Source organism: Lepisma saccharinum, chromosome 5, assembly GCF_977018435.1.
Source record: "Lepisma saccharinum chromosome 5, izLepSacc3.1, whole genome shotgun sequence".
NCBI lineage: Eukaryota > Metazoa > Arthropoda > Insecta > Zygentoma > Lepismatidae > Lepisma > Lepisma saccharinum.
The window spans coordinates 8,952,958-8,980,521 of record NC_139233.1 but is presented as its reverse complement, the minus strand read 5'-3'; the positions used below and the strand labels follow the sequence as shown (position 1 = coordinate 8,980,521).

The 27,564-nt window shown below is 37.6% G+C and overlaps 1 protein-coding gene across 1 annotated transcript; it reads right to left on the bottom strand.

The window, feature by feature from the left end:
- Positions 1-81: 81 nt before the first annotated feature.
- LOC145988192 (uncharacterized) lies at positions 82-26,636 on the bottom strand. Its single transcript, XM_083123024.1, has 5 exons — positions 26,454-26,636; positions 23,433-23,618; positions 22,070-22,240; positions 19,970-20,263; positions 82-946 (listed from the first exon to the last, which is right to left on the bottom strand). Exons 1-5 carry the CDS (start codon positions 26,499-26,501, stop codon positions 788-790), a joined length of 858 nt encoding a protein of 285 aa, XP_082979150.1. The 5' UTR covers positions 26,502-26,636; the 3' UTR covers positions 82-787.
- Between the last annotated feature and the right edge of the window lie 928 nt (positions 26,637-27,564).

Below are 27,564 nucleotides of genomic sequence, written 5' to 3'. Positions count from 1 at the left end.
CTTTGGTTCGTTTTAATAATATCGTCACCACTCACCTTAAGCAATTGACATCTAACAACACACACATTTTTAATGTTGCAATATCTTTGAAACCATTTAACACTTGCATACTCAATCTGGCGAATTGAAGGAACTGCGAAATGTCTACTTGATCTGATTTTCATCTTTTCCATCTGTCCATTCAATTCTTAGTTAACGGTGGAAACCAGTCGATTCTAGAGTTGATGAGCTGTATCTTTGCGGGCGCACTCTGACTGAACCCTGCTGCGCTATGGCAGACGCGCGTGACAGTGTTGTTATGTGGGCACGAGTCACGGGCATTGAAAGCTTTGAAGGGGAGGAGAAAGGTGACAAGCAGAGAAATAATATTATTAGAGGGGTTTGCACCCCTTAAATCATCCCTTACGTACGGCAATGCTTCACAGTATAAAATTCCAAAGATGCAAAATTAATATATTAGGCTTACATTAACAAGATTACCTCTGAATACATTTATTGCAAAACGGACACTTGCAGATTTTGCACAGGTTATTGCCCATGCGCCAAACATATTTTCTTTTCAGATCTACTTTAAAAAAAATCTAAAAGTATTATCTTAAAATAAATGATCGCCTAACTTGGATCCAAAGAAGGACATGCCACTTTCTCTAAGAAACAAATCTTAATTTGTTTATTGTTCGGTAACACACCAGTATGTCCTGTACGAAGTTGCGTACAGGTATTTGCATACTCAACAAACATATCTTAAGTAGCAGCTATTGACTGTTTTTTCTTCAACCACTGATCATTAAGCTTCAGCTTCTTCACTTTCATCTTCTTCTTCTGCCGCTGCCACCGCCGCCGCATTTGCTTCTGCTTCTTCAATGTCACGGATATCCTTTGCCACGAATTCTCCTGACAATTCGATTTCGCGTAGCATGTACGCGCTTAGGCCAAGCAGCGTTCCCTGAAACATTCATGAAAACAAAATAAATATCACACATTTTTCCATCAAAAATAAAAATAGCTCACACATTTATTCTTCATTTCCGTTATTTTTGTCAGAAATCCAATTCTAATCCCTATTTCTAGACTCACTATCTTAAAACTACAAAGGGGAATCAAGAAGCTTTAATTTGTATTTGTTCCTTATCTAGTAGATTTCTTTATGTAGGGTTCCACAAGTTTGCTGCATTTTAGCACAGACTTATTGCTGGTCTACATATATTTTCATGTTTGAGTTAGTGCCTGTATACCTTAAGAAGATTAAGTCTTTCTAGTTCACGGTCAGTTACTTATGAGCCGCCCATCTGTCTGTCGATCTTCCTCTTTCATTAGTAAACTTGCTGGTGTGGCAAGCATGTACAAAGATATTGAATTTTTATTTGCCGAGAAATATCTGTAAGTTTTAGGATATCAGAGGGCAAATAACCACTCCAACTCACTGATGCAAGTGTATATAGAGGAGGCGGCGCCATCTTTAAAATGACGTTTTGAGGCTCACTTGATCAGTGTTGCAGTATTGAGGTCGTTTTGTATAACAGTTGATGTCTCAAATAAAGTTGAGCCGAATACAGTCTACCCTACAATTTTTATTTGCCTTTAAGGTTATAATTTCACTCTCCTAGTAGAAAATCATGTGTCACGTGCCGAGGTTGTGTAGATTTTTATATAACTCAAAAGTTTTCTTTAAGTTCAAGATAACGATAATAATAATAATAGTTTGTGCTGAGCGCAGTATAAAACCTATTACAGCATTAAGTCAAGTAAAAGAAGTACACGGATAAAATCTAGGGTGCTCGGGGAAAAGGTACATAAGTCACAACCTGCAATTTTCTGTAATTTTCATATAAATCACTATGAATCATTTTAGAAAAAGGTTAGTATAATTTTATATTGGGCAGGTGTAAGGATTCTAAACTGTAATGACCAACATTAAAACAATAAACTTATACAAACCTGTCTGCTTTAAAATTACACTTGTTTAAGTGTTTTTCCCGAACAGCTTAGATATGTAAGATGTAAAATGATGTAGAGAGAATACCATATTTATATTAAGGTATAGTTTTCAACAAAATTTTCTACTATACCTCTAATTGTAATACTCGTTTATTGCTATTTCATGCCGAGTACAATTACAGTGTATCGTTACCGGCCATACCTGGAAAACCAATCCTCAGCATTTCCCAACTCCCGAGAGCAACTGCCTCAGGAGAAGCCAAAGAGACCGCCAAGGGATCGAGATTGTTCGCGAGAGCGCCGGACGGGGAGAATGTCTACAGGCCGCCCAGAAGCCGTGGGGAACAAGACAGGGTAGTCCAGAGGCGAGACACTTCAGGCCAGCCAGCGGGACCAGCGTTCAGGCGATCCCGAGATACATTCCGGCCAAGGAAGACGAAACTACCTGGTAAGGACGATTCCAAACGCGAGAGGGGAGTAGGGAGAAGCACTCGCCGAACTACCCTGTGGTATTTCGCTTGCGTGGGTTCGCTTGTTGTGTTTATTACCGCTTTCTGTGTTGTGTTTGTGATTTGTGATGGCTCTTACAATTGGCAACAAACCGTTTCGAAGTTGAGTGAGGAAAATTGGGAGGTTTTGGCCCCTGTTGCACATTTTACATTACACCCTCGTTTTCTAGGAAATGGCACAAGCCATTCAGTTACTACATTTATACTTATAATACCATATACAACAATATTATTATTATTATTAAATACTATCCTGATTAATGTTGTGTACATTTGTGCTAATTATAATATTTACTAAGAAGATCAATTTAATTGAATTATCTAAAATAAAGCTACTGCTTTACAAACAAGTTTATCTACTAATGTGACGATATGAATACTTTCCTGATATGTTCTGTTTGCTGATATAGTATATGACTGGCTTACATAACCCTTAGATAATTCGTAAACATCTCTGTATGTATTTTGGCGGCGATGGTACTACGTTGAAACTTCATTGTTGTTTCTACAGCAGACGATTTTCAAGGAACCCGCTTCTTGTCCAAAGCTCCGTCACCCCTATTTAGCCACTGGACGCGTCCGGTTGGCGCATGCGCACTTCCGTCCATGGTCCCGGCTAAGGCAGCCAGACAGTAAGTACCTGCCCCTTTATGGTGCTAATCCTTTCGCCCCTAACTTCTCCCTTCCATTATTCTATTGAAGTGCTATAGCTTACTAAATAAACTCAGTCAAATAGCTACTCAATGTGCATTGTTAATTACCTGCTCTACCTCTGTCTGACCCGTCGCCCGTGGGTCAACGGGTCGTACCCTCCAATGCAGAGGGTGAAATCGGGTACGGCTAAGGTGTTAACGCCTCCAATTGTGTCTCCAGGGACCAGCCCTGGGACAGAACCTTAGCTCGTAACGGTATTACAATGGCCAGATACACCACCACGGCCCGTTTCTACAATCAATTCACAACAAATCATAGTTTAAATTATTTATAACGGTGGTATTTTTAAACTTCCGAGTAGTGGGATTTACGGTAGGGACAGCGCGAGAAAGTACGAACCCCTCTCCAGCAGCTTTGGCCATACTTAAAACAGGCTCAACATGCCCATATGAGCTTTTTGCTCAAGTGTGGAACTCTTGCATAATCCAAGATTTTTGTAAAAATGCCCTCGGGAATTTTTCACAAAGGAAGAGAATTTTTCAGAAAGGAAGAGAATTTTTCAGAAAAGAAGTGCCCCTCAGATTGATTTGTCTACACTTACAGAAGGCACTTCTGTGAGATTGTTGTCCATAAACTTGTCAAAAATATGCCCCTCTTGGCCACACTTAAAACTAGGCTACCCACACCCATACACACCTACACCCACCCACACCCACCCATACCCACCCACACATATTTACTTCCGGTTCACTTCCGGTCTACTTCCGGTTCACTTCCGGTCTACTTCCGGTTTACTTCCGGTCTACTTCCGGTTTACTTCCGGTCCACTTCCGGTCCACTTCCGGTTTACTTCCGGTTCAAGTTCAATTGGACACCAGGCTCATGCATATCTAGTACTAAGACTCTCTAGAATTGCTCCGTGACTCGCTCATTTCTTACATCATAAACATATGATTTTTCACCTATGAGAATGACACTGCATATGGTGTCATCTGGTAAAGCCTCGTGGAATTCACAGATAATTTTAATGTTTGTCCTGTCATTTACCACAACTTGTTTTCTTTTTGAAGTGTTAATTACAAACATGGGTCTCTGTGTCTTGAATTCATCTGGTGTGTAATACATGTCAGTATTGCCAGTAGTGACCCGCTTGAAGGAAGAAAAAGCTTCATATAATTTGAGGAAATCATTCTTGGAAATGTCTAAATTGTAATTTTCTCTAGGAAAGACCTCATTTCTCCCATTTTTAAGATATATGTTCTTGATGTTGCAGTTATCAAATTTGCTTGAATTTTTTTCCTGATTATTGTGTCTCCCAGTCTGAAACAGTACCACCACAAAATCAGGCATGTCAAATTGAATACTGGAGAATGAATTTGTGGCATCAAACTCATAATAAGTACCAGTGGCAACCTTCTGTACGCATTGATATGTGTAAAATTGCAGAGGAATTTGCGGATTTTTTAGAATATCTGCTTTGTATTTAAGAGCGTAACTGGCCTCATATTCAACAACAGGGATTCTTAACTCCATAGTCTGAATAATGCACTTGCCTTCATCAGGTAGGGTATTGGGCAGAGCTTCCCCTGTGGGGTTTATCGCACTGTACCTCATCAAAGCATTATTATCATTTGCAGCTCTTCTAAATGTAATTCTTAACCCACCCTTCCACATAATTTCTTTGTAATCCGAGAAGAATCCTGGCAACAGGCGCATAGGAAACAGCACTGTGTGGTTTTTAGATAATATCTTATCACCAGCCTCAAATCCACCTATTTTGTAGTATGAAGCCTCGGTTTTGGATAATTTTAGTGTGGCCAAAGCTGTGGAGGTAATGCCGGGATAATCTACTCTGTTTATAACAACGCCATGCTTTCTGATCTCGATTTCAGAAAACAGATGCGGCACAAAATTGTCTACAAGTCTTATATTTGTATTTGCCGGATAATCTGTACCATCGAGCTTTACGACATCAAATTTGATGTATAGATCTGCTCTGTGAGGGTGTATAAAGCCATCCCCTACATCAAGATCCACCTCTATCTCTGTGTTGGGTTGATTTAAATTTGCAAATGTCCTCCTGTTTGGGGGGAATGATTGCAGCTCATAACTCTCAATATTTTCCATTGTATGTATTTTTATTTAAATGTTAATCTCTATGATTGCAGTTGTTGTGGCTCCAGCAAAATCAACTAATTCTTCTTTTTCATTAGTGACCATCAATTCAATGTAATCTATTCTGTTATGGCACACAGGAAAATATAATGTTGGGGATGGATTGTAGATGATTGGCTCCATGAATTCGGAATTAGGTTTGAATGTTGCAATGATGCCGGTTTGTTTGTGAGTGCCTATGCCATTTGATTTGGTGATCATACCCTCGGCCACATTACAGTGAATATTCAGAGTCTCTATGGCTAAGAATTTAGGTATATTCATAGCAGTGTGTTTGATGGCCGCTTCGAGTTTTGTGTTGTTCTCAAAGCCTAGCAGCTCTCCTATAGTACCCAGATCCACTGGTTCCGTAGCAGATACAATCTCTACTCTGTGAGTGACAGAATTTTGACTTAACACTACACCTCTGGGTAATTGAGCATTTAGAGTGGACAGATTATACTGCCCTGGAGTGATGACAATTTTTTGATCCCCTACTGCAATTGTGTTGTTGTGGTGCGTAATATTTGGGATCAGGTACATGCCGTAAAATGCTCTGAGAGCTATTGTTTTGGGATACACTATGTCATCATGTAATTTGAGTTTCAATATTGAATTTTGGCTGGTGAGATGGAATACCCCCATGATGTTTTAAATACCACAAGGCTTTTTGAAAATTTTCAATTGATGGTTTATTTATTTGAGACATATATCTGAGAACAGATAAACACAAATGTCCGCAATTAACATCTTTGAAGTTTTGAACACGGGCATTATTGTAATAAAGATTAGCTGAATTTAGATATTTTATTAAATTTTCAGGTGGAACACCTCCAAATGAATCAAACACAAATGCCTCATTGTTTAAATATTTAAGATAACAGATCCAGTGAGTGCCCTGATTTTTGTACTCATCCAAATTAACAATGCCACACTCTTTGTTGAGTGGTTGTTCCGGTAAAGAATCAGACATGTACACACCTCTAAAATGTTTGATGCCCAATGGCTTGATTAAAGCTTCAATATCTTGGTTTGTAAGCGGCTCTTGTTTTTTTTAAACTTATTCATGGCTCTCTTAACACCTTTGCCTTTTTTCTCCATTGCCAGGTTATGGCGCCTCTGCTCATCTAATTCTGCCTTATTCTTCTTGGCATCTATTACTGTTTTTGCTATGGCAGCTGATCCCCCAGCCAAGCTCCCAACAGCCCCGAGAGCAGCTAAGATGGCAGGGATGGTAAATATGAACCCCCCCACATGTGATTTTTTTCTTGATTGCTGTAATTTTTTTAATTGGGGGGTACTAAGCAACAATTTCATACCATGGCCCTTGGCAATACAAGAGCTTTTTTTCTTGCGCTGCTTTTTGGTTAAAAGACTATCAATAGTTTTAAGAGATTTGAGACCTGCATAAGGTATTTGATACATAACACCCTTGGCCTTCATTGTAGGTTTATTATATACATATTCACAGCCCCCACCCCAGTTTTTGTTTGGTGCTCATAGCTATGGTGGTTCCCAATGCCGCTATTTTTTCACTCAAAGAAGCATCTTTGCTTACAAATCTACCAAATGCAGCCTCTTCTAATTTCTTGTCTGCAACATGTCTCTTGTCAAGATCGGAATGTGTGTTGTATGCTATGTCATGGTCTCTACAAGCAGCATCTAGGGGATTTACACCAGGGTCCCCTCTGTTTAATCTATGGTCCAATTTTGTGCCTGGACCACAATACTGATAGCCTGGAATGTGTAGTTCAAATGGCAGCTTGTTTATGATGTCATTAACCAGGCCCCGACCCTCAGAAATATTCCAAAATTTGGGTGGTAGAGTATTAATAATTTTTATAAGATATCCAATCCCCTTAGGGTCATTCACTATAAAATTAGACAATTTTGTGCTTATCATGTCCATAATTCCAACCTTTTCATTGTAAAAATTGTGGTTGCCAGCATTTTCCTCCCCAGCTATCACCAATAACCTATCTACAAGTTTCCTGACATCATCAACCCAGACAAATTCTTTAGGCAGGGTGTTGTATTGTTTGATTCCACTGCCAGTCTTGATTTGTGACCATATGGGCTTGATTAAATTGTTGTATTTTGCTCCACTGCTAGACTTGACTCTTTTTTGTGTGGGATCATTGTTCTGGTATAGAGCATCTGATTTTATTAATATTTCTTTGTAATATTCATAATCTTGATCTGTATAGCTGCCAGGCCTCTTCCTAGTCATCAGTTCCCACAACCCAGGTGTGCCGGGGTACTTAACAAAAGCACCTTTTTCTCCGAGACGAGATTCTGAATATACAATCAGATCATCCCCCATAAAAGTTACTCTGAAATTGCCAATTCTGTGTATGATACTGCCATCAAGCTCTGTGTCAGCATATAAGCCAAACACCTCATCTTTGTTGTCTTTAGGTGTGCTTAAATATTTTTGAGCAAGAAGACCCAATTCAATAGGATCCTGACTAGCCTCAATTCTTCTAGGAGCAACAGGACTAGGTGTATGAATACTGGAAAGTGGGGTGAATGGATAATCTAATATGTTCCTTGCAGCTACAGGCACAAGCTCTGTGATCAAATCTTGATTTTGCTCTGTAACAGTTTTGATATTCTTACCTAAATTATTAATAGCATCAATGACAGGCTGTTCTGTTTGTTTGTGTTTTTCATAAATTCCACGGTTCTCTGATTTCCATCCCTTAAATCTTTTTACAAGATAATCTCTTAACTTAAGATCATCAATGACTGGTCGTTTCATGGTTATTTATATACGTCTCAACGTCTAGAAAATCGTTGATTTTATTTCTGTATTTGCCAGTATTGGGTGTTCTTGTCATATCAATTGTGACAAACCCATAACTGTCCTGGTTCCAGCACTTGCTGCAAAACTTGGAAAAATCATTGTAGCTCAAGTCCCCACCTACATATTCATCGTGTATGTGTTTGAGGTTGGTATGGTCTTGATGAAACACACATATAAAATTGCTGTTGTCTCGGATCAGTTGCTTCGGTATTTTAGAAAAAGTCTGTGCCAGGTAGAAGCAATCAATGTTTTTGTGCCGGCCCTGTGTAAAGAAATTTCTAACCTTGTTTTGATTATCCAGTATAATGTCATCAAACACAACAACAGAATTATCGAGACATTCATCTAATGGCTTAACATCTGATTCAAAAGTGGCTATATCCAATCCATCATATAGCTTCATCAGCTGCTGATATTTTAATTGTTCCAAGCTCTTAGAGAAGACATACAAGTGCCTGTTTTTCCAGTCTAACCAGTTGGGTGCCAATAAAAAATTATCGATCATTAGTGTAGTTTTACCACAAGCAGATGGCCCAACAATAAGACATCTAATATTATCAGGCAGCAGCACTCCATTTCTCTTATTCTGTTGTTCAGGTTCTGGCAGCCTTTTTATAACATCCCAGGTGCTCATATTATCACTTTGTCTGCATCGATCCAGCTGTTTTCCGGATGACCCAGCCATTTGACAAATAACTTGTTGCCTTTTCTGCGGATGATTTTTTCTATGAGATATGTGTCAGGCTGTTTAGTTTTGCTGAGTTCTTGTTCATAGAACCTGCCTTTGAGAATTTCTCCTCGGTGATCTTTTATTATATATGTGTTAAGGGTCCCGGGTTTAACTTGAACCACTGTAAATAATTCGGTGCTCCAGTTTCTCGTAAAGCCTCTCTTGAATAAGTGCTTATATTTGCTGATTCTTACTTGGTCACCCACCCTGTATTTGGCCCTTCTTGTTGTTGGCTGGTATCTAGGATAATAAACAGTCCTGATCAATTTTTGCTCATCAGATGAAGTTACTTCAGAGGGTTTCATGTTGATTGTGGAATGGACCGAGTTGTTATATTTATGTAGAAGTTCTGGAAGAATATTAAGCCATTTATAATTACCTTGGAGTGTAAATTGTTTATACATAAGATTTTTTAAGGTTCTGTTGAATCTCTCTACAATCGAGGCCTTGAGATCACTGTAACTCGAGTAATGTTTTATTGACTGGCTTTTAATAAATTGTTGGAACACAGAATTATAAAATTCTTTGCCATTATCTGTTTGCAAATAGCGCGGTGATCTTCCTGAATGATTGATGATTGTCCTGAGGGCTTCTGTAACACATTTTCCAGTCTTGGATTTGAGTGGCACAGCCCAGGCAAATTTTGAAAATGTGTCTATGACAGTGAGTAGATACTTGTAGCCCTTGTTGATTTTGTCTAAGTTTTTCAACTGCCCACTTGACAACTCAATCAAGTCGCTCTGCCATAAATCATCTATGCCCTTTGTGACTACGGGGAGTCTCTTATAATTATGTCGGGCTTGTCTGTGTAATTCATCAACAATAATTTGTCTAGACATAATATGTAAACAAGAATATTGCAACTATAGGATGTTCAGCAGCTGATACTGCAGGATTTTCTAAATATAATTTGTCTCCAATATGTATTTTAAATTCCAAAGAGCCATCATCTTCAGTATAGGCTGTTTCTAATGTATTGGGATCTGTAAAATCCTCTAACTCTACACTGGTGATTTTTGGTTTGTTGTCAGCATTTGTTATTGATAAGGTGGGGTAGTGGTGTGCCTGTGGCTGATGCCAATATTTGATCTTGATTGGTCTCAGTGTGCCCCCAACAAAAAATTGGTAATAAAATTGTGCAGGGGACAGCATATATATTTTGCCACCTGGTGTAAATGGTGAATCATATTCTTTGTTGGGGATGCTGTACAATTCAAGAATTACTGTATGTTTTGGATTCTCGATTATGCCTGTTATTTCTTTTTCTGCTGTAAGCAATCTACTCGTTACAGATTCAAGGTGCTCATTGATGGTCCTAACAACATCATCATGGCCTGGCTTGATCTTTACGTCCACAACAAGTTTCTTGTATTGTTGCACAATTTCTTGAAGCTGGGTGGCAAAAACAGACAGAGCATTTGCTTGATTGGATTCCATGGTTCCTAGCTGTTGCTTGATATTAGCTACAATTTGTTGCAAATTTTCAACAACTGCCAATTTTGAATTTTGAGCAGTAAGATCATGGACCTGTCTTCTGATATCCTCAAACAAGGCATGCAGTTCATTAATATGTTGATTGGTTGGTAGAGTGGCCACTGTCTGTGTGAGTTGTTTGATCTCTGCTTGGATATTCTTGATATCTTCTGATTTCAATATCCTATTCACTGCCCTCTTAATATTTTTAAGTTCCTGTGATGTGGGAAGATTTGATACTGTATTCTGCAAAAATTCAAGTGCCAATTTTACATTGTTTAATTCAGAAGCATCAGCCACATTTTGCATAGCATTTTGGAGCAGGGCTATATCTGCCTGAGAGGGTGTGGATTGTTGTAAAATTTCAAGCTTTGTTTGGATATCATCTATCAAGTGATGAAAATGAGACAGTTCAGATTCAGTGTTGAGGTTTTCAAGCTTTGTGATTTGTTGCTGGACACTGACAAGTGTGTCTACAATCCCAGGCAATCGGGATTCTAGTACATTTGCCAAATTACTTTGCACTGCTGCTATTGTACCTTCAAGATGGGTTATGGAACTTTGAATTTTTCCAAAATCTTCATATGTTTCAAGTTGCAGCTTAATGTTGGCAACACTCCGAGTTATTGCATTCAAAGCATCAGAAGATGGCAAGTTGTTCATAAAATTTTCAAGTGTCTCAATTTTTTCTTTAACCTCGGCTATGGCATTGTTCAGAGGGTCCAGATTAGGTATCTGGAGTGACTGAATCTGTTTTTTTAGAGTGGAAATCACTAGATCAAAATCTTCTTGTGATTTTATGCTTTTGACAATTGTTTGGAGCTGTGCCTGGACATTATTTATTTGCTCTTCCAATTGCTGTTTCAATTGCTCAGAGTTGGTGGCCTGGGTCTTAAATTTGGCTTGAAGAGTTGCTACAGCTTCTTCTAAACTTTGAAAATTATCCAATGTTGCCAAATCAGTATATTTCTGAAGCAGCACTTTGAGTTCAGAATCAATTTTAAGAAGAGGGTCCATGCATTGTGATTGTAAATTTGTAATTTCTAATTGAAGACTGGCATTGAGTGTGGTCTGTAAAGCTTGTAAATCACTTCTCAATTTCTTGACTCTGACATCAAGCATCAGAATCTCATCACTGTGATCTTCATGTCTTGTATGGCCAAATATATCATTAGGCATTTTTGCTTTATTGGTTATTTATTATAGAGTATCTGATTCTTAATTCTATAAAAAAAGGGTATAAGCTTGTCATATGACCCAGGGACCTCAATATATAAGCAGTCACCAGCAGAAACAGTATATACAGTGCCGGAAACCATGTTTGAGTGCTTCATTCTATAAATATTTCTCCCTACTGAAATCTTGACATCGCCCTCAGGGGTTGTAATAAATTGCAATTGCCCACCTACAGGTAATTGGTAATGATTTAAATTATTGTTAAATATGTACAATATTTTGCCTGTTTCATCATCATTATCTGTAAGTATGCTGTTCAGATGAATAATTAACAAGCCACTCAGTTTAGACAGCATATCAGGAGAGGCTTGTGGTGTTGGCAGGTCCATAATAGCCTGTTTTTTGAACCCAAATAAGTTCATAGGCATGTTTATTTATTTCAAATCATGCTCTGTAATTGGGCATTGTTTCCCATTTTTCAAATCACAATGCCCCCATGGTAGAGTATGTATGCAACATGATAAAATGCATCTCTTATCATCATGTGGGTCCAGGGCCACTTTTCTTACAACATTTGAAGTCAATAAGTGATCCTCACTCTGAATTCTATTTTCTGATGTTCTGATTGAACTCTGGGATTTGATGCAATTTTTATAATCTTCAAATACAAGATCTTTTTCCACAGTAACTCTGCCAATACCCTTGGCCTTTTTGACAACAGCACTACATGTTTTAAAACTATACACCTTGGCACTTAACCCAGCAAATTCCACAATAACATCACCAAGTGTCTCATCTTTTAACTTGCCAGGCACCTTTTTGTTGTGGGGTTGAATTCTTGTATGTTCACTGGTATCAAAGTATTCAAGCAATGCAGGCTGTGACATATCTTGATAAACATCTTCTGTTTGAATATCAAGAATAAAACTATCCGTGTCCATGTACAATAATTTTACACGATCACCATAAAAAGGTTTCAGCACATCATAATACAATGTTAACATATGTAATTTGGACAATTCCAATATCGCAGCCCCTACATAAATAGGTTTATCAAACTTGATCTTTGTTTTCATCATGTTGAAAAGAGCCATGTGCTCATCATAAATTCTTCTGTAATTGAAGTTGGGCTTTGCAACCAATTTTTTACTCAGGCTGGGGTCAGTAATTATTTTAACATCGGTATGTTTTCTGACATTTTCAATTGTTTTGCCATACACTGAATTCACCATCAATTTAAACAAGCCCTTATCAAATTGGCTCTTTGCAGATGTTCGAAGCTCCGTGTTTGTATCAATGTATGGTTTCAACCATCTTGAGTGCCTGAACCTCAAAACTTTTCCAATTTTGGTCACTTGGACACCATGTTTCATCAGGAACTGGAGGTTTTTGTAATATATGACATAGCCTTGTTTCGGCTCCAGAGTCATCATGAGCTTCTTCTGTTTAGAGCCAGGTGAGCACTGAACCTCGGGAATTGGGGGCAGATCAGAAAATTTATTGTGCAAATCATCAGGAATTGTCAGATCAACCTCTAAGAAGAGGCCATGGTTACTGTCATCATAATTATGAAGATTCTCAATGTTAAAATCTTCAACCCATTCAAGCCCTGCATATGGCAATTTATCCATCATAGCATGACCATAGAGGTTGTTTGCATCTACATACAGTATATAATTTGATGGCCGTGCTGGATCATAATCAGGCATATGCTTGTTATTTGCTCTGGCATATCTCTGGGAACATTGCACCATCCCACCTCTTATACATTGCTCCATAAACAGATACGTATCTTGATCGTGGATCAGATCCAATTGCTTTTTGGTGTTGAAAAACATTGCAGACCATGCTAGGCCCGGGGCACTGTAAAAATACACTGGGTCCAGTTTATAATTTTGCATGGAAGATTTTCTGAATGCTTGCAATATATCAGCTAAGAGGGCGACATCAAGTTTCAAATATGCCATGTGATAATCACCAAATGTCTTGCATTTTAAATTGTTCCACATCAACTGAGCATGGTGATAATCATCATCACTGATTCCAGATCCTCTGATTTTGCTGTAAAACGCTTCTTGTGGTGGCAGGGAACACTCATCAAATTTAGAAAAACCTGTAACATAGTCATATGGATATACACCCTTCCGCCTAATTAATTTCAGGTCCTGATTTGGAAACAATGCACGTGTGATTTTGAATTGATCATCAGATAATTGAGTGGCCAGTGTATCCAGGCTAGCAGATAAAAATCTGTAAGAATCAAGAAATCTTATGTGAATAGGAACACCATCAACTTTAATTATCTTGCTAATAGATATATATTTCTCATCATTTTCAGCTAAAATATTTAAATTCTGCTTCTCAAACCCCTCGTACCTGATCAGATGATGGAAATCATAATTGGATGCTCCATGGCAAAATATGGGGATAAATCTTGGTCTCTTGATCTGAATATTACAGCTATTACACAGGGCCTGTTTATATCGACCATCTGTATGAGAATGGTGTCTCACCTTGATATTTGTATCTGAAAATTCACAATCACATACCGGGCATTTTTCTGCATTGTTGAAATCTTCAATCTGTTCCTCTGTTAAAGGCAACATAGGCTTTGATATTAATAAGATGTTAGATGCTATGTCACGGCACTCATTTTCTATTCTATGTGCAAATATTTTGATGGCATCTGGTCCCTTGTATGAATATTCTTTAGTAACAATACCATCCTGTACAACCACATAACAAAAGCTGGAAGGTTTATGTTGCTGGTATGGTGTAGCTGAAGATTCTTCGGGATCTGGATTGCAGGATGCAAGAGATTTGAGATTTGATTCAGAATCCCAGACAATATATGCTGGGTGTTCCAACAAGGCTTCAGACTTTTTGAATTTGCAATTTTCACTTGGATTAGGCATCACCATATGAACAGGTTTATGGTTGCCACAGTATTTCAGATGCTCAATTAACTTGTTTTTAGCAATTTCTGCACTCTCTTCCCGAACCCCCTTCACCATTTTTTGACCATCAAATACAGTTAAGCATCTTCTGCACAACTTGAATATTGTATTGGATTTGTCTATTTGCTTTCTCACTAAAGCTTCAAGATTTTTTATCAGAGTGTAATGATATGTGCCATCCCCTTCAATTAAGAGCAGATCAATCGGAATTGCAGATTCATCATCAAGTGTACTGATTCTGAGAGGTGCTATCGGGCAATTGCCAGTGGAACAAGTAAATACATTAATAGATAATTGCTTGCCATTGATGTGCCTGGCCCTTTTTTCGAATTTGTCAATATTCTGGACAGACATTGGATATTCCAAACCCTCCATTGCCTCGTCAAAATCATGTTCATGCTGTTTGTAATAACTTATTCTCTGAGGATCCCTTGAAACTGGATACAAAGCAGCTAATATACACCACAAAAAGCATTTCGCGTCATTATTTTTTATATTGACCACGGCTCTTTTGTTTTTGATATTGGCAGGTAATGGCAGATATGTAGAACCTTTTAATGGGCTGAATTCAGAAATATTAACATATAACTTGTGCGAAGAGCCACATAGGCTCCATCCGGACTCTTTTGCCGCAAATTCAGAGTGTTTGATATTCAGTTGATTTATCAACCTGCTTATTATTGTGTCTAAATTTGCGTTTGAATATACCGGTACAGTTTCTGTTACGTGGGGGTGTGTAAATTTTGTGTCATTTGGTTTCTTATATTGTACAAACAATTTGAGAAAGAGCTTATAAGAGCCATTTTGTGCATTTAGAATTGCCTGCACTTTAGGATTTACACTGTTCAAGAAATTCTCAATGCCGCATCTTGGCTCTGATACAAAACGGTGATCCCTTAATTGGCCGTTAAAACTGCTACGGATGGGTTCATAGCGTGGCTGTTTTGCTGCTCTGGCATTAACAGGTGCTTCGTACTTTCTTTTCAAACCAGAAGTGGATGGTTGTGCAGAGCAAGTATTTTTATGCGTATATGTGAAGTATCGCATGTTATATTTTCTATGGCATTTGGGGCAAATTATTGTGGGAGTTTTGTATTTGTCTGGATTACAAATTTTTTGGTGTCTGGCCCAATTAGAGCTAAATATATTTTTATTGCACTGATTACAATATTTTTGATTCGGCATTTTTGTTGTTGTTTATTATATACAATTTCCTGGGATTCAAATCAAAACTTTATACTGAATAAAAATATCAGTTGGGTTCAGCTGTGTGATTTGTATGTGTGTATATGTATGTATGTGTATATACACTTAATATTTTTGGCTTTGGTATTTATATACAATTTCTTGGGATTCAAATCAAAACTTTATGCTGGATAAAAAAAGCAGAAATAGGCCACAACTTGGCTACAAGTAGACCGGAAGTAGGCAAACCGGAAGTAAACCGGAAGTGGACCGGAAGTGGACCGGAAGTAAACCGGAAGTAGACCGGAAGTAAACCGGAAGTAGACCGGAAGTGAACCGGAAGTAGACCGGAAGTGAACCGGAAGTAAATATGTGTGGGTGGGTATGGGTGGGTGTGGGTGGGTGTAGGTGTGTATGGGTGTGGGTAGCCTAGTTTTAAGTGTGGCCAAGAGGGGCATATTTTTGACAAGTTTATGGACAACAATCTCACAGAAGTGCCTTCTGTAAGTGTAGACAAATCAATCTGAGGGGCACTTCTTTTCTGAAAAATTCTCTTCCTTTGTGAAAAATTCCCGAGGGCATTTTTACAAAAATCTTGGATTATGCAAGAGTTCCACACTTGAGCAAAAAGCTCATATGGGCATGTTGAGCCTGTTTTAAGTATGGCCAAAGCTGCTGGAGAGGGGTTCGTACTTTCTCGCGCTGTCCCTACCGTAAATCCCACTACTCTTCCGAAAAAAATATTTCTTTTTTTCTGAAAATTAAAAATGTGTTTAAAAATATCAATATTATTGCAACTCACGTTGGTTGTCTATGGCAAATGTCATCTCCTGTGTTTTGAACTGAGACAGAAACTGCACTGGTACTTTGTAGAAGACCATGCCTATGCTGAAAACTTTACTGATAATGCTTTTGTACAGAAATTGGCATTCTGATATTTTTCCCAAACTGAATTCTCTGTGTATCTCGACGAGGTATAAGGGAATCCTGCACCTAGTCAAGGTGTCAACCTTCAAAAGGGAGTTGCTGCTTTATAAGATAAAGATGAAAGCATTGGTGACTGCTTTCGTACATTGAGCATGTTGTTTGAAGAAACAGAACTACGGTCAGTGACGTGCATATAATGTAAGGTACCAAAGCATTGCTTCGGAATGCAATATGAAATAACGTAACAATATATTATGTCATTATAATCACGCGATTATTCAATAATATCTAGATGAAACCGCTCCATTTCTTCGCTACGCATAGAACAAATACCAGCCCTGCAAGCCTGCACTGAGAAGCCGAAGCGATCTCCCTCTAGCATCGGTTCAGCAGTGGCAGACAGTTGCGCGCGCACCTCAAGGTCACGGGCCGTGTGCGCGTATTTCTGCTGCAAAGGAAAATAATGTCGCTCTCGAAACCTAGTATGCCAGTAGTACAGGCACCAAGGGTAAAATACTCGTATTACGTTCACAAGACAGAAATCTTAGTTTTAAAGCTTATTCTTACTTCAAGGAATTGACGTTCGCTGAAACAGTGTTTTCTCAGAGTCGAGAACTTACGGCTAAAGCGTATGGTGCATGTGTGCATACTGTGTTGCTCATTATAAAACAGGGTAAAGTATCTAAGACAGAAATCGGAGAATCCCTATTCAAATCTCCTGGAAAACATGCCAGAAAACAGAAACGAGAGCGATGATGATGACCTTGCAGTTCCTCTACAATAAATGCCTTCAAACTTCTTTGAGGTACGAGTTTCTCTTATATGCTGCAGTGATATGATATAATCCTGTGTAGAATTCTTCACTATATATTTCATTTTACTCAAATATCACGTGCATGCAATATACCCATAAAAAGCTGAATATTGGACACAGCGAATTATCTGTGTTTCCCTTCCGCTAGCAGTTAGTTTGGCAACAGCGCGACAGCACTGACTGCGCATTGGCTGAACTCATGTTCCTTCTTAAAGCGTACGCCGTATAGTAATATAGAACAATGTGTACTATAAATAATAATTATATGTTCAGTGCTTCGGCTATCTATATGGTCACCGCACGCCACTGCCTACGGTAGAAGAAATTCAAACATTGTGATTGCTGTTTGCCTATTTTTAACATCAATTATCAGCTTACTTACATATGTATCCTTTTTATCTCATTAATATAGTATCGCTAAATGAATTGACACCAGATTATAAGCATTAAAACAAATGTAAACCACCTGTATTAATCACATACACATTATATTGATATTACATGTATGTATACCAACAGTAAATAAACACACCTAGATATTTTGTGTTGGTCTTTCATGATCACAACACTCGTATTTATCCAATATTATTGAGAGGAGGCGCGTGCACATTTTGGCACTGGAAGGGAGCCATGACAGCAAAAAGTTTGAAAACTCCTGATCTATAAGAGTTTTTATCAGTTCCCCTCCATTGTTATTACTTACTGAAATCAGAGAATTGTGTCTAGTGCTATAGTTTGGAACCTTGTAAGCAATAGCTCTTATAAAATGAACACTATTAATATTCGAGATGAGAGTATATTATGTACAAATACACTTTATTTTACTTGATGGTGGCTGTTTTAGAATAAACTCCAATCAAGACATTGATCAAAATTTACATTCTATCACCACTACTAATTAAATAGTTGATACTGAAAACTACATCATTTGAATATGCTCTTACGGTGGCGCAGTGGTAGCGTCGTCGCCTTGTAATCAAGGGGTCCGAGGTTCGATACCCGGTGAAGGCACATAGTGGTTCGGATCCCACTTTAAACTGTAGGTCCAGTACCGATTAGCCTTACTGTGAATAAAGTGGACTTAAAACACCAAATCAATCAATCATAATATGCTCTTACTTGTGCTAACTAAACATTTTAGTTATTCAAGGTTTTGAAACATATCACGTGAATCTTTCATAAGAGCTACAAACAATGAAATATAACAACATGGTAATAAATGGTCATGCATCGATTGAAAAAACAAAGTTTTTAAACTTCAATCTTTGCAAATGGCCAATGTCTTATTAGAAACAAATAAAAATATCCCATTTCTTTGGTGGCTAAAATTTTTAATCTGCACGTACAAGCATACAACAGTCAGTGTTCACTGGCTGCTTCAGAAATATATTGTCTTATTCTTCAAATGTGTAAAATAGCATTATGTTTTGTCAGTGACATTAGATTTCGTTATGTTCCTGCATTTGGTGTATGTTTAATACATAGAAACATTGTGTAGTTCAAAAGATATTAACCCCTAAAGAAACAAAAGTTCTTATTGATAATATTATTTACATATATCCATATTTTAAAAAAAATAGATATAACGGAAAAAGAAAATTGCTTAAGTTTGATTCTTGCCACTTTTATGGATAGTTGGCTAATTTAATAATGATAATATTAAAATACTAGAACACGATTTTACCGTCATCCCAAAAAAGGGTTAAGAACACATTATGCTCACACAGACTAATAAGGGTACTTGGGATTCGGATCACTGTGCAATGTGCCTTGACCGTGAATCAAACCCATGACCTTCGATTACAAAGCGACATAATTATTTATCACACTTGAACATAAATATCTTTTTAAAAACTGAATCATTAGAATAACATTAATTTGGTAAACTACGTGATACCCGTCAATACCATTAAAACGGTCATTGCGATTTTTTACGGTAACTGGATGATATCAGCAATTGACGGTTGCACACCGTAATTACTCTGCTTTTTAAATTGTTCAAAAAGTAACGTGGCCGAGATTTTGAACGTACATAACTTTTGTACAAAAATAAAAAAAGACAGGAGAGATAAGTAGGTTAGTATTAGGTGAGATAATTTTCATATCTTTTCTTTCATTTGGGTACTGATTGAATAACATAGCCAAATGTCTGGCACACCTGGCACTGTCCTCTGACACCACCAATGTTGCCAGTACACCTCGTAATTTTGAAAAAACATGCATTTTTATGAACGTGCCATAATTAACACCTTAAATCGTCGATTAATGAACAATATGAGTAATCATTTATAGTTCTTTCATTAATGCTATTAATACCCACTGATACCATTGATACACATCGAAAACTATTGCAATCTACGCCATAGTTATCTTTCATTCATGTTTGTTTTTACTCAGTACAATAACTTTTTTTTACACCTTAGTAACTTTCCTCCCATACTGAACGTTCATGTAGAGAATAATTATCTTCCTTGATGTTTTGAAAAACGTACACATAGACAAAGTTAATACCCAGTGCAAGTCTCCATTGCTTTTTGTACAAAACTTACGTGAGTTTAAAATCTCGGTTGCGTGACTTTTTTGACACCCTGTAGATGAAGCAAATACCTGTAATGGAAAAGTTAGTATAAAAAAGTGTTAACTTACCGAGGCAATGGTTAATATTCCAGAGAGTGCCAGAAGAACCACAAGAGATATTTCAATCAGCTCCTTCAAAGTGGCTCCACACGCCTTCCTGTACTTCACGTCGTTGGAATCGAAGCAAGAAGCCGGGGAGCCCAAATGCCAGCCTTCAGCCCATTTGGAAAGGGCGTCGCCTACCCCGAGATCTGGCAACCAGTTAGGTAGAGCATTTTTTATAGACTTTATAATTGACGGTACATCAAATGCTCCGAATATTATACTGTAATCGTTGTTAGTTCTAACTCCACAACACTTGTTCTAGAATATCAATAAAAGTTATCTGATATTACCGATTATGATTTGAAATTCAAGGTTAACATAGTACTCATTTATGTGTTCGCAATGAATGTTAACATACTACGAACAGAACAAAAAGTATAAATTATACAGTGTGCTCATAAAGTTCTGAGCAAATATTATAAATTATACAGGGTGCTCATAATGTTTGGAACAAATACGTATTAATAATTAAACGGTGCGCTCATCAAGTTTGGAAGAAATATTATAAATTATATAAGGCGCTCATAATGTTTGGAACAAATAATAATAATTATACAGGGTGCTCATAAAGTTTGTAACCCATGTCCGCAACTAGTCTCAACACACTCACTCGAACGTTTCAGCATGTTTCCTTGAATTCTCTTCAAAATATGAGGATCCAGTGGCTATCCTTCCCCGGTGGATGATCCAGATCAACTGTTTTAACAGCATACACCACAGATTTCAAAACTCCCCATATTGTGGACATGGGGTTGAGGTAGGGTGACCGTGCCTGCCCATTCCAGATGAGCCCTTCTCCCAATCCAGCGTCAAGGAAAGTTGTCGTGCAGCCAGTCCCACCCTTTCTTCATAATGAGATGGCTCACATTGGTTACAAACTTTATGATCACCCTGTATTTATACTAGTAAAACACTCATAAATACATCTAGTTTCTTCATTTCTCTCTCCTTCGATTATTTTACATTGCTTTCCTAACTTTCGAAACCATATTCATTCCTTGAACTGCTAACCAGTAATCTGATTTTCGGGATTTGAATAAATGCTCATGTCATTCACTACGTATTAATCAGAATATGTTAAATATTCTAGAAACTTCTGCACTCAACTTGTGCAAGTATGAACTGAATCCGATATCTTTGAAATGACAAAACCATCGGCCAAGGGCGTATCCAGGGTGTGGGTACAGGGGGTCTCGACCCGCTCCAAAATTCCTTTCTTCCTTTTGAAAATACTGTGCTAGATTCAGCATACTTTCCGATGAGACATTTGATGTGGCAGGTATAGAAAATTCCCTCTGTGTGCACGGTTTATGGATTCTGAAAATAGTTTCACTCTGGGTAATAATATATCAGCTGAAAATCTGACTTCAATGAGAAACTGCTTTGGTACAGTAAGTGAAGTCTGTGTTCTTTAGAAATAATACATGCTGAGGTGAAATACTAAAAACAAATATATTGCATTATGTAGCACAGTACCAGATAGTACAAACAAACTATTGTCAGGGTGTGAAACTCGATTTCTACAAAAACATGATTCACTTCATGTTTTTGTTACATTTCTTCAACCTTGTCAGTTGAGCTGTCCGTGTGAACCATCCCAAGCAAGTGATCTTCTTGCCGCAGTTGAATCAGGCGACTTTCTTAATTATACTCTTTATCTGAGAAAAGTTTTTCAGTTTTATTGTAGTACAATTGTGAAAGTATTTAGAGCCCTCATCACAATTTAGCCTCTGCTCTTTCTTACCCAAGAGACATCACGTATCTGCTTCCCAGACTTTGGGAGATTTCAGACAGAGAACTCAGCCAGATATTTCAAACTGCTTCTGAAACGTGTCAACATTCATTCAATTCTGATATTGAGATTCCAACCATAACCAAACACAAAAAGAAAGAACGAGATAACTATCCTCGTACTATTATAGAAGGGGAAGCGCCATTGGCCCTAGCTGGAACCCCCAATTTTATTTCTGAAGACCCCCCTTATTATTTACTTCTTTCTCTACTCTCTCTATTTATCCCTCTCTCCCTATCTTCCCGCCTTCATCCCCATTCATCGCTACGTACCTTAGACTGCATATCATCAAATAATTTAATCAAGGCCTCGTCCTGCCGTATTTCTCCGTACATTTCATCCTTGATTCTGTTTATCTTCTTTATCTTGCTGGTGGTAAAGTTGATGGTTCCTATGAGAATCACGAACTGGCACACCAGAAATATTACCATGATGCCTCCTTCCTGAAACAAAACAGAGAATATATCGATTCTTGTTGAGAATTTAGTTTCAACTTCGAAGCAATGAGAAACTCTACTGACATCGTACATTATGTTAGCGTAGGCTGTTTTTATTTTGGAAACCACTAACTAGTGCTTTGCGGTTCGGATACAAATTTCGAGGCTTGATTTCGGTGTTCTTATGCTTAATTACGAACTTCCTTGCTCACCTAGAGAAAAGCGCTAAACATATTACTAATGAAACTATTTCCCCTGTTTCTTATCTAATTAAATTTCATATTCTATGCTTCAAAATGAAGATTATACCTAGTCTGACCATAAATACTGTTACAAACTTTCGGCTTGGACTGTACATCCGGTAGTCAGTCTCATGAACCATGCTTGTGCTGAAGTTCACTCCTGATCATTGTGTGTTCAGCTGTGAAAGAGCAAGCGTGTATCTTCTTGTGCTTAGCATGGAGTGGGGCAAATATGAAAACAGAGTAGCTGTAATTGCTCTGCATATGGTTGGGAAGTCACTCACTGAGATTTTCCAGCCCATAAAAATCCCGAAGATCAGCAAAAGGTTTGGTGTATCAGACAATCCAGATATTCACTTATACTGGTAGCATGAAAGATCGCCCAAGACTTGGTCGACTTCACACCGTTATTATTTTTAAATACCGATTTTGCTAGCTCTAATGTTTTTTTTAGATATTAAGATATCTGTTACATGAGCAGAAAAAAGCCATGCGCCATGTTGGAAAAATTGCTGCCCCAGGAGATCTAAAGACAATATATTTTTTTTACATTGGTTTTGATATCTAGAAGCATGTACAAACATATGTACTAAATACGATTTTTTTCTAAAATGGTCATGCAACCAATTATATTATAATTGGTTGATTTGAAATGGAATGACACTTTTGCCAATATACAAATTTGTTGTTTTTCATACACACAGAAAAATGAATGCATCAGCTGAGACAAAAAATGCATCAAGTCTGTAGCTCAGAGCAAATGTTTAAGTGCATCATCGAGAAAGATGCATAAAGGATGCATCAACTGATGAATTAAAGTACAACTTGACATGGAAAAAAATACTTCCTTGCACCATAGAAAAATATTTGATGCATCTAGTTTTCTGGGCGTATGCCAACTTCTAGTAAAACTAAGAATCTACTGCTATTGATTAACAATTCTGAATTTTACTTACAATTTGCAAAAAGGTTTTGTCCAGTTTCATGCCAACGAAGAAACTGAATGCCGAAATTAATAAGCAAACGATGCCAATAATTAGGAAATGTATACATTTGTTCTGTCCGAAGGCTAATATTTCGATAGCTTCTCCATACCTTCCCCATATGTAGGCAGAGAGTGCAATGTAGGTAAAGGACGCAGCCTACAGTAGAAGATAATCTGATAATTATTATTTGTATTTATAATTTATGTAATCATAATTTATACTAAGATGCACAGTTACTTAAATCACTATCTTAGTCATTCATATATATAAGGGGTTATACATATATACGTATATGGTTCGGATCCCAGTCCCGATTAGCCTTACTGCGCATAAAGTGGACTTGAAACCCCAATTTAATCAATCAATCAAAACCACTTATCGCACGCTTCTTTTTTGGTCAAGCCTTGCCCTTCGTCTTCTAAGGTCTGCCTAAATAGGTTAGGTTACACTGCATTTTTTCTGGGCTTGACCAAAAAGGTGTTAACACACTAAAACCTAACATGCCTAACCTAACAACGAAAGCATTTTAGCCTGACGTCAGAAGACTAAGGGCGGGGCTGGACCAGAAGAAGGTGCTAGAGAATTGTGAGATAAGTGACACCCTAATAGGACATTTCAGGCTGCATACAGGCTCCAGATGCCAGTAACTCTTATTGGTGAAATGTGTAAATTATATGCATTCACAAACATCTACGCCTTAATGCAGTTAAGAGCTAATAATTGCCATAGTAATTCATTTTGTTATCTGCATTGAGCAGGACCACTTTTTGTGCAATGCCCCTCATATGTATATATAAGGGTCACCATTTGGAATCACGGAACCATGACCAAACTGTCCTCTTGATTTCTACGTGACGGTGTTATAGGTATGTTGTGTATGTGTATGTGTGTGTGTGTGTATACCTATGTAGGTAAAGGTGCGGGTATGTATATTTAATGGGGGTGGTTTAACTTCGAATACTCCAAGCATAGTAAAATTATAATGTAATAATAATAAAATATGATAATACTAACTATTGATTATTCCTGTAATTGGTTATTTGTAAACGAGTTACTAATTATTCGTACCATTGATTAGTTTAAAATTAATTTTTATTTTCAAACCATGAAAATGTGTATACAATATTCACTTGCCTGTATAAAAGAGAGACGTCGTCAACTAGATACGTTTTACAGTTTTTTAGGGTAGATTTATAAAGTCGATCTTCAAATGCGTTCTGCGTGATACGAAATCAGGGGTCTCTGGTTCGAATCCTGACGTTGTCGTGGGTATTCTTTGTGGGTGTCGCTTCATCAATTTCATCAAATCGTTACTTATTATCTTTGCGATTACTCAAAAGTGACAGAAAAGCGAAGTTAAATAAACCAAATCAACCAATCAAATGCGTTCATCGATTTGACTTGAATTCAATACCACACAAGCAGTGGCGTGCCCAGGAGTTTCGACAGGAGGGTGGGTTACGTGTACTATTTTTTAGTCGTCATCCCTCATTTTACCATTTTTTCCTGCCATTAACTTTCATTTCAGGAATATTTTGCCAAATGCCGGGGGATTGACCTCCACCATCGCCCCCTTGGGCACGCCATTGCACACAAGTCACCTTACGTGTCTATACTCCTTTTCCGGAATGTCTGGTAAGAGAACGCGAACGCGTCCTTGGCGCACGTTGCGGGTTTGTGCCTCGTCCAATGAACGCGCGGCGGGGAGGTGTCGCGCGAGAGGGGGCGACTTGACTGGTCCAGTAGTTCTGTAGAAAACATAACAGCTCGAAAGCCTACTAGGGGAATTCTGCATTCTGCACCCTTCTCCACCTAGTCTGGCCCCGCCTACAAGCTTTCGCCTCTGCGCGTCGCTACTCCAGACATTCCGGAAAATAAGTATAGCGCCAATGATGCATTCAGCAGTTATGTAATGAAGGGATCCAGGGTTCAATACCAGGTGGAGGCACATAGTGGTTCGGATCCCCTTTAAACTGTAGGTCCAGTCCCGATTAGCCTATCTGTGTATACATTGGACTTACAAACAAAAGACTGAAACTTAACGTCAGTTAGTGTAATCGAATATTCGTGTGATACCTTTCTTACCTCCTCTCCTTATCTTTTCCAACTACGCAAAGGTAAAAAGTCATGTACAGTCGCGGACACTTGTGAGTTGGAACGATTTCATTGAAAATTAATGCGATTGTTAGAACACACAAGTGTCCGTGACTGTACACTACCAAAACTTTTTAATATTGAAATGCATTCACTTGAATGAAAATATAGACTTAAACAATTGCCTGATTGAACCTAACCTGACCACTGTTTCTATAGCATCTTACGCGAAAGAATGTTGCAGTCTACAATAAAATTGAACTATCAAGAAAATTGAAAAGTACATATTTCTTACTTCCGTGCACCGATTTTTTACTCTAAACGAAGCATATTTACAGATTCATCTATTGCGGCATTTTAGCGTTACGTGTGTGACATTCATGCATGTAAGGTTCTAGACATGAGATTGGATTAAAATATTCATAATGAACTGAGTTCATAGAATTATTAAGTAATTTGTGATGTCTGCTAACAAATGAAAAATCTGACAATGATAGCATAGCCTGAATGCATAAAAAGCAACAACGAAAATGTGTTAGGTGTGGACGTTTTTAAAAATGTAGCAAAGTTTGTGTGTGAAGCTAGTAATTTTTGTTAGTAAAATATGTAAATTATAGCCATGCATTCACAAACATTTAAACCTTAATGCAATTATAAAGAATAATAATTTACAGATTGACTCCACTTTTTGTGTAATGCCTATTCGATGGCTAAGCCAGTGGTGATAGAATCAGCTTAGGTTAGGTTTTCAAGTGGTAAGGTTATTTTGTACAAGATATTAGCAAATTATGTAAATCAACCTACATTTTAACGTAGTAAATATATTAAATTTGCTTAAAATAACACAAACATTGAAAAACTGTGCAGCAGGTATGGTTGAAACGAAAATATACTCACGGCCAATACTATGTTGCATATTTGAAATGTATATTTGATTATTCCCATGTTTTAAGACTTGTTAAGTTTTGCGTTTTCAAAGTAGCTCTACAAGCCTGGAGATAACAGGCTTTGACTTTGGTCTAAAATCGTGTTCACGATTATTCAGTGCTGTTTATCCACAACACGTACCACAGACGTGTAGTTACCATACCGGGGAAATTGGGATTTTTAGTTGAAATTGCGCGCTTTCACATGCTCAGCAAGTGGTGACACAGAAATGGGCGTGAATCCAAACGAGGCCTTCGAGTTATTACAGGCCTCACTAATAAGGCTGATGACGTCAAAAGACTGGTCCTACGTTTTAGGGAAATACAAACTGGAATTTCGTTTACAAAGTTTGAAAGCTTATATAATATTAAATTTCAATCTTACGCTTTCCTTATCCTCCTGTACAGAGGGGTGCACAAGTATTGGCAGGAAAATTGTCCATCACCATGTTTATTCTCTTTCTTTTTACACAATGAATACTCAAGAATTGAAACAAAACCTCAAACAATCTGCTGACAACTTCTACACCGCCAGTAGGAAATTTATATTCCTTAAAAACACGTAGGGTGCAAGATAAGGATTAACGGAAATAGTCGTGGACAATTTGCTGAGAAATACTTGTGCATCCCACTGTACGTAAAACGTAGGTTATTAACAGCAACGAAATATATATGAAGCTAAAGCTGAGAATTCTTCACGAATTTAGAGTAAGTTTCAAACTTAGCGTAAAGCATTACTTATATCGAATAAAAGAAGTAAGATATTAAGCGTCGACGAATATGAATTTTTCCATTCCTTTTCTGTCGTTACGTTTGTGTATTAACACCAGTATCATTAGTTATCTGTCCACGGAGAAACACAAAAAAATTGTAAATTTACATTAACTTATATCAACCTTTAAGTTTATTATTACAATTAACCTAACATTCCAATTTATTCTATTAAACTAGAAGAAAATGGAAAGTACTTACGTATCTATAACACAGGTCTACAAAAAAATATTATTTTTTAGTTGCCAAAGATTTTTGAACGAATATATAGTATTTTGGTTGTGCTGAATCTAAAATGAACAACAGTTGTG